This window comes from Salvelinus sp. IW2-2015, linkage group LG8 (genome assembly GCF_002910315.2).
Source record: "Salvelinus sp. IW2-2015 linkage group LG8, ASM291031v2, whole genome shotgun sequence".
Classification (NCBI taxonomy): domain Eukaryota; kingdom Metazoa; phylum Chordata; class Actinopteri; order Salmoniformes; family Salmonidae; genus Salvelinus; species Salvelinus sp. IW2-2015.
This window is the reverse complement of record NC_036848.1, coordinates 142,377-159,002: the sequence shown is the minus strand read 5'-3', so window position 1 is coordinate 159,002 and position 16,626 is coordinate 142,377. Positions and strand designations below refer to the sequence as shown.

General features: G+C 44.1%; 1 protein-coding gene and 1 pseudogene across 1 annotated transcript; one reads left to right on the top strand and one right to left on the bottom strand.

Moving 5' to 3' along the window:
• Window positions 1-283: 283 nt before the first annotated feature.
• On the top strand, window positions 284-10,540 carry LOC111967176 (glutathione peroxidase 3-like). Its single transcript, XM_023992036.2, has 5 exons — window positions 284-421; window positions 4,737-4,887; window positions 6,460-6,577; window positions 7,493-7,592; window positions 9,780-10,540. The coding sequence occupies exons 1-5, from the start codon at window positions 332-334 to the stop codon at window positions 10,008-10,010; spliced, it is 690 nt and encodes a 229-aa protein (XP_023847804.1). The 5' UTR covers window positions 284-331; the 3' UTR covers window positions 10,011-10,540.
• A 2,213-nt stretch (window positions 10,541-12,753) lies between these two features.
• The window catches only part of LOC111967066 (TNFAIP3-interacting protein 1-like), a 35,352-nt pseudogene continuing 31,479 nt past the window's right edge, over window positions 12,754-16,626 (bottom strand).

Below are 16,626 nucleotides of genomic sequence, written 5' to 3'. Positions count from 1 at the left end.
CTCCTGATGTGTTGCTGTGAATAGCGTGTGGTCACTGACCTCTCTTGATATCTATTTTGTCATTTGTCAGTGTGTGTGGGGACTGACCTATCTGGATGTCTACTCTGTCAAAAAGCAGTCGTCTTTGGCACTATAAAAGTGATAAATAACAACACGAAGCCCAGTGAGAGAGAAAAAAACAAACATTGGAGACTGGGCTCTGGATTTGTATTGGCTGAGAGTGAAATGTGCGTCAGCTTGTTGTCACTGCGTGGAAAGATCACACTGAATAGATGATTAACTCGGTCCCAGGGGAAGGAGAAGGAGCGGACAGGTCCCTCTCACTGTGACGATGCGAGGCATGCAGGAGAGTCTGTGGGTCCTACCTCTGGTTCTACTGGGGCTGTTAAAGCCCTGGGCTGCGGACGACTCACTCAGTCAGGTAATTTCCCTTCTGTAAATCGATTAATATATTATATAGCCTAGTGATATTACGATTGACACAATAGAATTTCCTTTGAAAAATATGGTTGGGAGAACTAAATTGCTACCAAGGCTAATATTTTACAGGTGGCACTTTGTTTTGATCGTTTTGTTGTAGTCAGTAATGATTCTGTTTATTTCACAATCCAGTGGTTTTTGTTAAATGGATTATTTCTATCAGGGGACTAAATATTGACTTATCCTTGGAGCGTCACGCGAACCATTACGCAAAACTCGCCTGTTATCTTACTATCATTGTAAGTGACACGTCGGTGGAATGGACGTTTCCAGAAAACCACTGGCCACCTGAGAATCGTAAAAAAAAAAAAAAAAGAATAACATCATCCGATAGATACAATTAGGGCTGACCCTGTTTAGTCGACTAGTTGATTATTTGGTCAATAAACTGTTGGCCGACTGAGATTTTTTGTTGTTGTCAAGCAGTCGCAATTTATTTAATTTTTCATGATACATGAGATACCTTACCTGTCTGATTTGCGCCTTGTCTCAGTGGACTAATCCATTGCGTATGGAACAGTCCATAAATCACGCGTGCCGCGAGACTATTTGTCTTGGTAGCCAAGCAATTTAATAAAATTGATCAAATAAGTGAAATTGCATTCGTTTCTCAATTGCATTGGTTTCCCATAAGTGACTACTGCTTTGGACCTGACACCGTTTGTGAGAGCATTCCTCAGGCCTACAGTAAGCCTGTGTGTGAAGGTAATGTTTCTTGGGTATAATTTAAAATGTTGAGTCAAAAAGGGGAGTGTGGCTAAGAGATGCACAAGGCACGTCTCTCTCCAGAGTGCGCTCTCTCCCGCCATTTTGCGCGCATTCATTGTTTCATAACTTAATTGTGTGAATCTACAATGTTTGTTTGGTTACTTAATTTATGTTAATGCTTTCAATATACACTACATGATCAAAAGTATGTGGACACCTGCTCGTCGAACATCTCATTCCAATATCGTGGGCATTAAAATGGAGTTGGTCCCCCCCTTTGCTGCTATAACAGCCTCCACTCTTCTGGGAAGGCTTTCCACTAGAAATTAGAACATTACTGGTGGGACTTGCTTCTATTCAGCCACGAGCAGTCAGCGTTCCAATTCATCCCAAAGGTGTTAGATGAGTTTGAGGTCAGGGCTCTGTGCAGGCCAGTCAAGTTCTTCCACACCGTTCTCAACAAACCATTTCTGTATGGACCAAGCTTTGTGCATTGGGGCATTGTCATGCGAAACAGGAAATGGCCTTCCCCAAACTGTTGCCACAAAGTTGGAAGGACAGAATCGTCTAGTAAGTAATTGTATGTTGTAGCGTTAAGACTTCCCTTCACTGGAACTAAGGGTCCTAGCCCAAACCATGAAAAACAGCCCCAGACTATTATTCCTCCGGCAAACTTTACAGTTGGCACTATGCATTTAGGCAGGTAGCGTTCTCCTGAGCACCCGCCAAACCCAGATTCATCCGTCGGACTGCCAGATGGTGAAGCGTGATTCATCACTCCAGAGAACGCGTTTCCACTGCTCCGGAGTCCAATGGCGGCGAACTTTACATGCGCTTCAGCACTCGGCGGTACCGTTCTGGCAGTTTGTGTGGACTACCACTTCACGGCTGAGCTGTTGTTGCTCCTAGACGTTTCCACTTCGCAATAACAGCACTTACAGTTGACCGGGACAGCTCTAGCAGGGCAGAAATTTGACAAACTGACTTGTTGGAAAGGTGGCATTGTATGATGGTGCCACGTTCAAAGTCACTGAGCTCTTCAGTAAGGGCCCATTCTACTGCCAATGTTTGTCTATGGAGATTGCATGGCTGTGTGCATTTTTTTTTTACACCTGTCAGCAACGGGTGTGGCTGAAATAGCAGAATCCACTCATTTGAAGGGATGTCCCAATACTTTTGATATATATATATATATAATATATATAATATAATATATATATATATATTATATATATATATATATATATATATATAGTGTACAGTCCTTTACCGTTGTCATGTGGACACTTTTGAGCTCACAACCTACAGTGCCTTGCAAAAGTATCACCCACCTTGGCGTTTTTCCTATTTTGTTGCATTACAACCTGTAAATTTAAATTTCTTTTTATTTGGATTTCATGTAATGTACATACACAAACAATTACCTTCAGAAGTCACATAATTAGTTAAATAAGTTCACCTGTGGTGCAATCTAAGTGCCACATGATATGTTCACATGATCTCAGTATATATACACCTGTTCTGAAAGGCCCAGAGTCTGCAACACAACTAAGCAAGGGGCACCACCAGCAAAGCAGGCACTATGAAGACCAAGGAGTTTCTCCAACACGGTCAGGGACAAAGTTGTGGAGGAGGACAGATAAGGGTTGGGTTATAAAAAAAGATCAGAAACTTTGAACATCCCACGGAGCACCATTAAATCATTAATAAAAAATGGAAAGAATATGGCACCACAAAACCCTGCCAAAAGAGGGCCGCCCACCAAAACTCACAGACCAGGCAAGGAGGGCATTAATCAGAGAGGCAACAGAGAGCCTAAAGATAACCCTGAAGGAGCGGCAAAGCTCCACAGCGGAGATTGGAGTATCTGTCCATAGGACCACTTTAAGCCGTACACTCCACAGAGCTGGGCTTTACGGAAGAGTGGGCAGAAAAAAATAAGCAAACATGTTTGGTGTTTGCCAAAAGGCATGTTGGAGACTCCCCAAACATATGGAAGAAGGTACTCTGGTCAGATGAGACTAAAATTGAGCTTTTTGGCCGTCAAGGAAAATGCTATGTCTGGCGCAAACTTAACACCTCTCATCACCCCGAGAACACCATCCCTACAGTGAAGCATGGTGGTGGCAGCATCATGCTGTGGGGATGTTTTTCATTGGCAAGGATTGGGAAACTGGTCAGAATTGAAGGAATGATGTATGACATTAAATACAGGGAAATTCTTGAGGGAAACCTGTTTCAGTCTTCCATAGATTTGAGACTGGGATGGAGGTTCACCTTCCAGCAGGACAATGACCCTCAGCATACTGCTAAAGCAACACTCGAGTGGTTTAAGAGGAAACATTTAAATGTCTTGGAATGGCCTAGTCAAAGCCCAGACCTCAATCCAATTGAGCAGATTTCTGTACACAGGCGGAACCCATCCAACTTGAAGGAGCTGGAGCAGTTTTGTCTTGAATAATGGGGAAAAAATCTCAGTGGCTAGATGTGCCAAGCTTATAGAGACAAACCCCAAGAGAGTTGCAGCTGTAATTGCTGCAAAAGGTGGCTGTACAAAGTATTGACTTTGGGGGGGGGGGGGTGAATAGTTATGCAAACCCCCATGCCAATGTGATATATAGGATATATTTTCTACTTACAATGTTTTTATTTGTTGGCTTTATGTAGGCTAATTTTACCTAGTTGGCAATAGAACACAAATACGTTATTATAATTGAAATTAAATTGTTCCATGAAAATGTGCATATGAAAATCATAACTGATTGAAATGGTAAGGTAAATTGGCATTCCACATGCCTATTACCCGCACCTTCAGGAGCGTATTGACAGGCCAGCAGCAGCGGGAGGAGGGGGGGTTGGGAATACCTTTTTCTTTTTCTGGTTATCTTGATCTCTGGCTCTCTCTTGAGTCATTTTTGTGTTCATTATTTCATCAAACGTGCTGAAAGCGCGTGTTATTCGGTCAAGGGCCAAGTGTCTGCGGGTTTTCGGTCTTCCCTTGTGGTTGATTGATGAATTAAGGTCACTGATTAGTAAGGAAATCACCTGGTAGTCTAAGTCTTAATTGAAAGGAAAAACCAGCAGACACTAGGCCCTCCATGGAATGAGTTTGACACCCCTGGTTTAAAGCATCAGACAAGCTCAGTGCATATATATTAAAACACATAGGGTGTGTGTATATATATAAATGGAAAAATCTATTGGTCGAAAGAACAGGCGACACTCGGTTGTCCAAGATGTATTTTAGTCGAGGACAACCCTAGACAGATAAATACACATTATTCATTATGTAAAGCAAGTAGAATACCAGTGGCTACATTCTTGGTCAATTAGGAGGGACAGATATCACTATTGGATGTCATTGATTAATTTCGATTTTTGTTGAAGATTGAAAACTGGTTCTATGTGCTTTGGCCTATTTTCTTAAGACAAACAGCTGATAGCACCACAAGAAAGTATATGCATAAATAAACACACTTCAGGGACAATGGCTATACAGCAGAGAATATGCATAACCCGTTTAAATGTGTGTGTGTGTTGATCCTCAGGTGTGTGACCCATCCAAAGGTGGCACCATCTATAACTACAAAGCTAAGACACTGAATGGGAGTCGTTCTGTCTCCCTCAGTGAGTACATGGGGAAGACCGTCCTCTTCATCAACGTAGCCACTTACTGAGGACTCACCTTCCAGTACCTGGGTAAGACTGTCTGGTTTAAGACTAACATTATAACAGTATACTAACAGTGGAGTTAGCAAACTGCAGTAGGCTAACAGTGGGGTTAGCAAACTGTAGTAGGCTAACAGTGGAGTTAGCTAAATGCAGTAGGCTAACAGTGGAGTTAGCAAACTGCAGTAGGCTAACAGTGGAGTTAGCAAACTGCAGTAGNAACAGTGGAGTTAGCAAACTGCAGTAGGCTAACAGTGGAGTTAGCAAACTGCAGTAGGCTAACAGTGGAGTTAGCTAACTGCAGTAGGCTAACAGGGGAGTTAGCTAACTGCAGTAGGCTAACAGTGGAGTTAGCTAACTGCAGTAGGCTAACTCGAGGCTTCACAGTAAACTGGCTCCACGCTTAGTCTTTGGCGATATACCGTTTATACCGTATACCGGGGTATTTCTAAATACCAGGCTGTATGACTTTCAATACCGGCGTGCGTGCTACGCCACTGCTCATAACTAAGAAATCTAATACATATAATCATAGATATAATCAAATCCTATTATATCCAGCTCAGGGCTCCAGCTATGCATCTGCTTTGCTAACCTGCTAGATGTCAAGATCAAGCTTCTTGATTATTATAGCAGACATTCAATCCCCTCCTGGATCAACATGCCTGTTGCCTAAATAGTTTTTTTAATAGCACCGCTTGTGTGCAAATTCGATACTATCGTATACCCTGGTATGGTACAGAAAACGGTACGACGATATGAACATCTGGATACAGCCCAARTTTACCCACACTTAGTTTATCCCCAAAACCCTGTAAATCCCTCTTACAATCGGTGAGCTGCTGCTCTTGTGATCATTGTCACGAAGCCACACCCAGAAGGAGGAAGTGTAGGCTATATAGAAATAATGAGGCTCAAATAGAAAAATCATTCAACTAAATAATGAGGATTTCTATCAGCCTAATGGAGGTGCAGATTACATCTCATATTCCAGTGTTGGAACTTGTAAACAAAGTCTGTTAATGCGACTCCGTGCAGCCAATGGCAATGTCCGCTTTAGGTATAATGCCGGGAGCCGCTTGCGGATTTGACAGAGCTAACGCAGTTTCAACTCCCGACACATTTCAAAACAACCGCAATGCAGCTGTCGGTTAAAGCTGATCCTAGGAATGGAGCCCCTAGAGTGCTCTGCAACAAACACGAAGGCTAGAGCCCCTAGAGTGCTCTGCAACAAACACGAAGGCTAGAGCCCCTAGAGTGCTCTGCAACAAACACGAAGGCTAGAGCCCCTAGAGTGCTCTGCAACAAACACGAAGGCTAGAGCCCCTAGAGTGCTCTGCAACAAACACGAAGGCTAGTCCATATGTGACCAGAACAGGGAAAACTGTAGTATTACGCCATACTTACTGTACGTTGTTTAGAAATCTGATTTTGACCTCAAGTTACCCAAGAGTTTATCAGATTGATCTTGTTGTTGTTGTCATCTTTCTATTATAAAACCTTTAATCCAGCTGTGTGTGCGTGTGCGTGTGCGTGTGCGTGTGCGTGTGCGTGTGTGTGTGTGTGTGTGCGTGTGTGTGTGTGTGTGTGTTATCTAATCAGAGTTGAATGCACTACACGAGGAGATGAAGGATTATGGGTTTACCATTCTCGGGTTCCCCTCCAATCAGTTTGGAAAACAGGAGCCAGGAGACAATCATGAGATTCTGGCCACTCTAAAGTAAGTATTGTTTATCTCAAAGACCCGTTAACAATTGAACAGTCATTAAAATACATATAAAGTGGTCTAATGTATATGATATACTGTACATTACCAATGTTTTTATTATGAAGGTGAAATAAACCTGAAACTAATGCAAGTGTCTTGCATGCCAATAAAGGCAAATCCTCTGTCAATCAACAGAGCTTCATTTAGTTTGGGAAAAACATCCCAGGATCGGGAGATCAGTTTCTGAGAAGCGATATACAGATCCCTAAGTTATAGCTCACTCTGAGAAGAAAAAACAACATTCCTATGGTATCTGGTCCCTCTAGCCCACCTTAGACTCTACTCCTGGCCAGCTTAAACCCCATGTATACCAGACACCAGACTAGAAACCCTGGTTTCACCAGTGTCTGCCTTCAGTATATTTGGCTTTATAACCTGGGTTGTTAACCTCTAGTAAAAGCAGAGTTTGTATGCATAAGAGGCTTAACAGTGTTGTGGTTCGTGTTCGTGTCACATAGTCTGTCTATCTAGGGCAATAGCTTAGTGAGTTTGCGCACCCATTAAAAAGGTCCTTTAAGTTCTCAAAAGCATGTCTAGCCAGTGCCTGTGTCCCAAATGGCACCCTATTCCCTAAATACCGTGCTACTTTTGACCAGAGCCTTATGGGGCCTGGTCAGAGCCTTATGGGGCCTGGTCAGAGCCTTATGGGCCCTGGTCAGAACCTTATGGGGCCTGGTCAGAGCCTGGTCAGGGCCTTATGGGCCTTGGTCAGGGCCTTATGGGGCCTGGTCAGAGCCTTATGGGGCCTGGTCAGGGCCTTATGGGGCCTTATGGGCCCTGGTCAGAAGTAGGGGACTATATAGGGAATAGAGTACCATTTGGGAGGCAGCCCAGTGATAAGTGGATCTCTCTCTCCTTGGGTTCCAGGCATGTCCGACCAGGAAATGGATTCGTTCCAAACTTCCTGCTATTCCAAAGGGGGGATGTGAACGGAGACACAGAACAAGGAGTCTACACTTTCCTTAAAGTAAGCAAGTGATTAGAGTTGAAAAAAAATCGGGAAACGCACTCAATATTCCCAGGTTTTACAGAAACCCAAAAACCTCCAACCAGGACTTCTGGAAAAATTCAACATTTTTTWAAAAAGTTATCAGAATTCTGCCATCCTACAAGTGACWGATTGTTGTCYTCCTAGTGTACAGCGGAGCCAATAACACTTTGTGGGCGACTTACTTCCCACTATAATCCTGACTGAATTATTGGACAGATACTGTGGATGTGACAGCTGGCAAAATCACTCTATAACACATTTGCAACTGTGTTACACAGTGAGAATTATACCGTGACATTCACTGGGTCTATTGGGTACAGACATTGTTTTTAATAGGTCTAATAGTAAAGACATGCCATTTAATGGTACAAATGTATTACATTTTTATTGTGGCATGAACACAACCAGTCATTATGTTTTCATCTGATTGTCAAACAAATCACTTCAAAAAGTAGGTTACCTCCGGCTGCTCACGTTCGTCCACTCCAAATAATCCCAGCCTCCAAACAGTGCACTGTGCACGCGCCATTTAATGAATGGAAAGAGACATCTGTTACAAACAGGGTCATTTGTATTTGTATTTATTATGGATCCCCATTAGTTCCTGCCATGGCAGCAGCTACTCTTCCTGGGGTTTATTATGGATCCCCATTAGTTCCTGCCAAGGCAGCAGCTACTCTTCCTGGGGTCCAGCAACATTAAGGCAGTTATATACAGTTTAAAATATTACATGACATTTCATAACATTTTACCCAACACATTTAGTGTGTTTCCTCATGCCACTACTCTACTACAACATATCTACAATACAACATCCATGTGTACGTGTGTGTCGAGTACGTGTCTTATGTGTGTCTGTACCTGTGTGTGTGTCTTCTTCACAGTCCCCGCTGTTCCATAAGGGGTATTTTGTCAGTTTTTAAATCTGATTCTACTGCTTGCATCAGTTACTTGATGTGGAATAGAGGTCCATGTAGTCATGGCTCTATGTAGTACTGTGTGTCTCCCATTGTCTGTTCTGGACTTGGGGATTGTGAGTATATCTTTGGTGGCATGTCTTGTGGGGTATGTATGGGTGTCTGAGCTGTGTGCTAGTAGTTTAAACAGACAGCTCGGTGCATTCAGCTTGTCAACACTTCTTACAAAAACAAGTAGTGATGAAGTCAATCTCTCCTCCACTTTAAGCCATGAGAGATTCACATGCATATGATTAATGTTAGCTCTCTGTGTACATTTAAGGGCCAGCTGTGCTGCCCTGTTCTGAGACAAAGATCCCTCTGTGGCACCTGACCACACTACTGAACAGTAGTCCAGGTGGGACAAAATTAGAGTCTGTAGGACCTGCCTTGCTGATAGTGTTGTTAAGAAGGTAGAGAAGTGGTTTATTATGGACATTCAGCAGGTGTCATTAGGCCTACAACACTGGCTGTATTCATGGTTGCCAAGGGAAGACATGCTTCACCAAAAATGTGAACAAGAAAAAAAACGTCCTAGCGAGCGAAACAGAGCCCCTTTGTCCCAGTATATTTAGCCTATGTATCTGATGCACTCTGTCCAAAAAGAGTATGACTTGGGATCCTTCCGGTAACATCCTTCTGATAGGACAACACAACCTGCCCAACGGTAGTTCTAACCCTGTCTTCTAGAACTGTTCTATCCCTCTAACCCTGTCTTCTAGAACTGTTCTAACCCTGTCTTCTAGAACTGTTCTAACCCTCTAACCCTGTCTTCTAGAACTGTTCTAACCCTGTCTTCTAGAACTGTTCTAACCCTGTCTTCTAGAACTGTTCTAACCCTGTCTTCTAGAACTGTTCTAACCCTTCCGTCTGTCTTCTAGAACTGTTTCTAACCCTGTCTTCTAGAACTGTTCTAACCCTGTCTTCTAGAACTGTTTCTAACCCCGTCTTCTAGAAACTGTTCTAACCTCGTCTTCTAGAACTGTTCTAACCCCGTCTTCTAGAACTGTTCTAACCCTGTCTTCTAGAACTGTTCTAACCCCGTCTTTCTAGACTGTTCTTAACCCGTCTTCTAGAACTGTTTCTAACCTCGGGTCTTCTAGAACTGTTCTAACCCCGTCTTCTAGAACTGTTCTAACCCTGTCTTCTAGAACTGTTCTAACCCTGTCTTCTAGAACTGTTCTAACACTATAACCCTGTCTTCTAGAACTCCTGCCCGCCGGTAGGGGACAGCTTTGGGAACCCCACCAACAGGCTGTTCTGGGAGCCCCTGAAGATCAACGACATCAAGTGGAATTTTGAGAAGTTCCTGGTCGGACCGGACGGGAAGCCCGTGATGAGGTGGTACCCCCGGGTCCCAGTGTCTGAGGTTCGGGAGGACATCCTCAAATACCTCCGTCAACTCTTCTCCCAGTCCACCCAGCAGAACATTGACTAAGGTTTTACTGCCTGCGTGTCCCAAATGGCACCCTAATCCCAATATAGTGCACTACTGGAAATTCTCCAATTGACCGGGGCCCATAGGGCTCTGGTCAAAAGTAGTGCACTATATTGGGAACATGGTGCCATTTGGAATGCCGCCTGTGTTATCAGGGCTGGGGACGATTCCATTTCAGTGGAGTAAATTCCTGAATTGAAATTCATCCAAACCTTGATGGAAAGTTCAAATTCAGCCTACAGATTTATTAGATTTACCTTTTTAGATACATGAAAACACAGTGGACTGGTTTCCAGTGTCCAGATTAAGCCTCTTCTTTCTGGACTAAAGCACTTTCAATGGAAATTCTCCAATGAGTATGCGGTCATTGTGTTCCAAGAGTAGGCTTAATCTGGATCAGGGAAACCAATGTCATACAACACCTTTTTTCCCAATCCTTGTCAAAAAACCTCTGACAAGCCATGTATGTGTAGAATAGAACATCATTCAACTGATTTGTAGAAGAAATGTCAATCAATTCAAATGAACGGCTGGCTGTGGTGGTAGTGGGTAAGGGTCGCTGGTCGTAGAGGTGGCATGTTGTATGACGGTGAGGCTTGAAAACAGTGAGTCTGTGGTGCCAAACCTGAGTCTAGGGTCCAGGCCAGTCCTTCAGTGCATTCAGGCTGGACCTGGTAACCCTGYGAGCCATGTTACCTCCTGGTCCTGCCACCCAGACCAGACGCCTGGTTACCCACTGCCGTTGCCTGACTAATTCATGTCAATAAATCACGTCAGTGCAACATGGTGCCAAGTTCTTCCTGTAAACGATGATGAACTGTGGTGTGTGTGGCCACTCAAATGTTTTCACAAAATGTCTAGGTCAACAAAGAAAAACTTTAAAATGACAACCACCAGAGTAAGATGTACGAAGACATTTAGGATATGTTTATTAAGCCAGTCAAATACAAAAAGGTATTGTGCTTTTTTTGCCTCCTGCAAAACTCCAGAACTACAAACTAGAAAAAGACAACTGCCAGAGGGGGAAAAAACAAAAGCATTCCTTTCAAAGTGCAATTCAACTATTGGACCATTCTGGAATCTAACGTCTTTAAAAAATAAAAAGTCTGAAAATCCAAGTGGATTTACAGTGAACATTGTGAATAAAACACCCATCTTTACCAGTCTGAATGCAACATACACAAAAGGTTTATAATACCCATACATATGCAATCCTATGTAGCTTTGATTCAGGAGATACAGAAGACTAGTTCACCACCAAACCAAATCACACATCAGAAGGATTGGAGCTCTAGGGTAGTGACCAACCCCTCGCCCCTTGAATCTCCAGACACTAGTGGAGATATCAAAGCATCGGTAAAGTATAAGCAATATAGTAATAACTCTGCACCATTTTGTCAACACCTATCCAATCCTCTGATCAACAGAAGTACCTGGGGGTACTGGACTTGGGGTACAAGGCTGGGTTTGGAATTCAAAACGGCTCTTGCCGGTATCACAGAGGTTCTGRCGGATAGATACTGTAGATAGATAGGCATTAGTATGGAGCTGCTGGTCTTACAGGATTGAGACAGAAGCCAGCGGAGTCAGGGATGTGGCCCCAACAGCAAAAGGGACTTTTGACCAGGGCCGGGAGTCTGGCTGAGGTGGTTTATCACTTAGGTAAATCGCTGACTGACTGATCCTTGGGGGTTAGCCGAGTCTCCGTTTAAAAAAAGAATTAAACAAAAAAAGCTTTGTTTCCTCTCCTCTGATAAAAAAAAAAAAGAAGAAGACATGACGGACAGGTTAAAGCAATATGACGGAGACCAATCGTACCCTGTTAACTCAATATAAAATTCACATATTACAGCTCCTACAGTATACTGACCATAGACTGCTAGCAGAGCGCTCAGGTAGGCTAACCAGAACCAGCCTACAGTAGTGCTATCAACTGTCAGCATTAGGGAATGAAAGGAAGTCAGGAAAGGAAGTCAGGAAAGGAAGTCAGGAAAGGAAGTCAGGAAAGGAAGCCAGGAAAGGAAGCCAGGAAAGGAAGCCAGGAAAGGAAGCCAGGAAAGGAAGCCAGGAAAGGAAGCCAGGAAAGGAAGCCAGGAAAGGAAGTCAGGAAAGGAAGCCATTCAAGACTATTGGGACAAAGCCTGGGTATACTACGAACTATGAACCAATCCTCCAGACATATGACTGGACAGCTTTGGGGGTAAATATGTTGAGGACTTGTCTACCTTAGGATAGCAACACATATTGCAATCGATTATCAAATATTTAAATCAAAAAAAGGTGTTGCATTGAAATTACATTGCTCATTTTTTGGCGAATCGGGTACTCTTGTGAGGGTACGTGCGCATGTATGCCGTAACCAACATACGACGTCAATAGCTACAATATATTGGGAGTACACTAACAGAAAGAACAGCATTACTAAAGACAAGTGATTTACATTTAGTCAGTCAATGCAACCATCAAAACAGTAGATTATAAATAAATGATCACCACAATCATGTTTTTTTTTTTGGCGTGACATACCAGCTAAATTCACTTCCCAAGTTTAATGTATTGTAACAAATCACTGTATGAACAGTTATACTTACAGTACAGTTCTAGAACACCAACGGTACTGAAAACATTCTCAGAAATGAAAACGTCCACGGTTACGGTTTCTATGGATTCCAATTCCAAGGCAATTTACCTATATAAATTATATATCGTTGGAATGAATACAAGTAGTATTTGTTGTTATTGACATGGGATAATAGACCCCTTGACTCTACGAGTAAATAAAAAAAACAGCTTTGTAAAAACGTTACATATTTTGCAGTGGGACGATCGCCAATAGCCGATAATCACATAGGTATATTGTCTTAAATATTACATTTTGATCATTTCAACCTATTACACACAAATGACTTCCGTTCCTGCATAGAATCATATGAAGCAGATATTGAATCTCCCAAAAGATTATATGAGGTTAAAGAAGAAACATCTAAATTATAATATAATTCTGAAGAGCGAAAACAGTGTTTCACAGGCTTATAAAAAGGCAAGTATAAACAACATTACAACAGGATATCTACAGTTCAGTAGGAAAATTATAGTTCAAATCACACCTGGTCAACTGAAAACAAACTGATTCATGCTGCTACCACCCAGCTGGCTCCACGGTGAGGGAACAAAGAGGACCTTAGTGCTTTCCAGGGTCAATATTCTATCGCTCTCTTCTTCCAAATCCAGTTGCGGTGGACTGATCTATAGACAGAGTAGAGGAAAAGGTGTAACTCTAAGCAATCACACAATCAGCCACTCAGAACGAGAGAGAGTTTTGCAAAAAAAAAWTWAAAAAAATTCAGATAACTTTCCCAACCAGATATCCTGGTTGGAGGATCCAGAATTTCCTGCTTATGCATCCTGATTCCGGGTGATCTTCCAACCAGGTTTTCCAGAAGTTTGCAACCTTTTTTTCGTAGCCATCTGTTGTGTCAGCGTACCCATGTTCTCTGGTGGTGGTCTGGAACCATCTCCGGCACTGGCCCACCTGGAGCCTCTGGGCTGGGGGAACGATGACAGCACCGGGAATCACATTTTATTCATATCGTTTTTACATAAATTGTCACAAAGTGCTTTACGGTAACCCGGCCTAAGCCTCCAAACAGCAAGTAGCTGCTTAGTGGCAAGGGGAAAGCGCTTCTCTGTCAGTAGCTATAATCTAGGGGTAGTGGCTCGCGGGCCATTTGGTATTGGATCATATTCACTAGGAACCAAAACGGAAAGAAAACAAACCAAAATAGGGATAGACAACCTGAAAAAGTCCAATAAGAAAACGCTTATTTTCGTTTTCCATTGCAAAACAGTTTCCACTAATAAATCTATTGTGATACGGACCCTTACCGGTGTGAAGTCMCCATGTCCCGTTTGCGCTACACTGTCAGCGGCCGCTGCGATGTTGAGTATCCTGGGTTGGTGGTGTATTGTCCGGACGTCCTGCCCCGGCCCTCCTCCTGGAGCCACCTGCGTAAAGGGACCACAGTAGTGAGGGCTCAGGGGGCCGTTCATGGTGCCTGAGGGGTCTGAGGTACGCCTCTCCTGCTGCTGCTGGCCTTACCAGGGAACACAGGGACACACACCTCGGTAACCCCGGTCAGAGTAAGGCAGGGCAAGCAGGCAGGTAGAGGAAGCACAGCGCCCAGTCACTCGGATTTATACAACATGTCTAGTTTATCTACGTCTGGAAATACTGAGGGGGTTGTTTTCAGCCAGGCAGAGGAATGTTCCAGTAGTTTGAGATATAACTGGAGTAAAGCACAGTCCTAGTTGGTGCTCCTCAAAACAGACAGGAAGTGAAGCACACAGCCGTTTGTACTACATCTAAATCAGGAGAAAGTCCATCCTATTGCTGTCATTACTTCAGGGATGTCTTTAAGTGCTATGTGGAACTAGACTGATAGGGCTTGTCTTCACATGACTGTGGTGGTAAACCTGTCTTGTCTGGCCCAGTGACTACAGTACCCGTCTATAGCGGGAGATGAGAAGGGACCGAGGCCCGGTGACTACAGTACCCGTCTATAGCGGGAGATGAGAAGGGCCCGAAGAAGAGTAGAATACAGCAATGGGATGAAATGGATTACCACCTCGGGTACTAGTTGGCGAGGGAGGAGGATGATTACCACCTTCGGGTACTAAGTTGGCGAGGGAGGAGGATGATTACACCTCGCGGTTACTAAGTTGGCGAGGGAGGAGGATGATTACCACCTCGGGTACTAAGTTGCGCGAGGGAGGAGGATGATTACCACCTCGGGTACTAAGTTGCGAGGGAGGAGGATGATTACCACCTCGGGTACTAAGTTGGCGAGGGAGGAGGATGATTACCACCTCGGGTACTAAGTTGGCGAGGGAGGAGGATGATTACCACCTCGGGTACTAAGTTGGCGAGGGAGGAGGATGATTACCACCTCGGGTACTAAGTTGGCGAGGGAGGATGATTACCACCTCGGGTACTAAGTTGGCGAGGGAGAATGATTACCACCTCGGGTACTAAGTTGGCGAGGGAGGAGGATGATTACTCGGTACTAAGTTGGCGAGGGAGGAAGATGATTACCTCGGGTAAACTAAGTGGTCTAACTGACCTGTTCCTTAACACCGTTACAAGTCACTAGGCCTGTCGTCATGGTTACCACTGGTGCCCTGGCGCGGTGGCTGCTGGAGGAGGGGGGAGGGTGCAGGTTCAGGGCCTTTTCTAGAGCCTGAAGGGTGGCAGAGGGAGACAGTAAATTAGAACACAGTACACACACACGCAGTACACACACGCAGTAACACACACAGTACACAAACACACAGTCACACACACAACACACAGTACACACACCACACACAGTACACACACACCACCAGTCACACAACACACGTAACACACACAGCAGTCACACACCAACACGACAGTAACACACACAACAGTACACACACACACAAACAGAGCAGGTACAACCCACACACACACAGACAGTTAGACAACCAGCACCAGACAAGACACCCGACATACAACACCACACCCAGCACATACAGCAATAACACACAAGTCCACACAGCCACAGTACACACCACATACAGATCACACACACACACAGTAACACACAGCCAACAAAAGAACACACGACAGCAACACCCGTACACACCACACACCACTCAGTCACAACACAATCACACACCAGCCCACACACACAGATTACACAACACCGTACACACACACACCACACTACAAACACACGTACACCAGGTCCACAAGCACGCAGACCGAATAGGACCCCTGTTGAGGCGTTTTGTATCTCCTTCTCCTGGTACTCTCCTCTGGTTCTACTGAGGGGCCAGCAGCTGATCCTGCAAGGTAACGAGAACACTTATCTTCTTCAACTCTGTGGTCCTCAGAGTTCTAGATAACTCCTTCTCCGCCCTGAAAAATTTCCATACAACATTCCGATAAAACCATTACCACAACCCTTGCTTCAAACTCCCACTTTTTTCCAGAGTTCATTCACAGTTTAACCAGACTGAAGGATTGTGGAAATTCCCTGATGAGTAAATGTTCCATCATGTCAGAGACTGTCAGGTTAAAGTTCATCCTGATGGTGAGACCGATAACAATACGACCAACTCAATATCATAGATCATACCTGGCAGTGTTTTTGCAAAATATGTCAATGTCCAAATACTGATCGTTTTCATCTCAGTATCAATTTCAGTCAATGGACAAAAGATGAGTGTCACAGGGGTTGACAATACTTTCTGATTCTAACCAATTTTGTAAGTCCCAGCTCTGGATAAGAGCGTTGCTAAGTGCCTTAAAAATGTAAATGTTAATCTCATGTCTGTCTCTATTCCTATTCCCCTCATCTCCTTCTCTCTCGCCTCCCACCCTCTGCCCCTCTTACCCTCCCTTCTCGTCTCTCTCCCTCCTTCCCACCCCCCCCCTCTTCAGTCTGCTCTCCCGTCCACCCTCTGTCCCTCCTCTTACCCTCCTTTCCCACCCTCGTCCTCCACCCTCTGTCCCCCTCTTACCTCCTTCCACCCTCTCTCACTCCTTCCACCCCTCTCACTCTTCCACCCTCTTCCCACTCCTTCAGTCGGC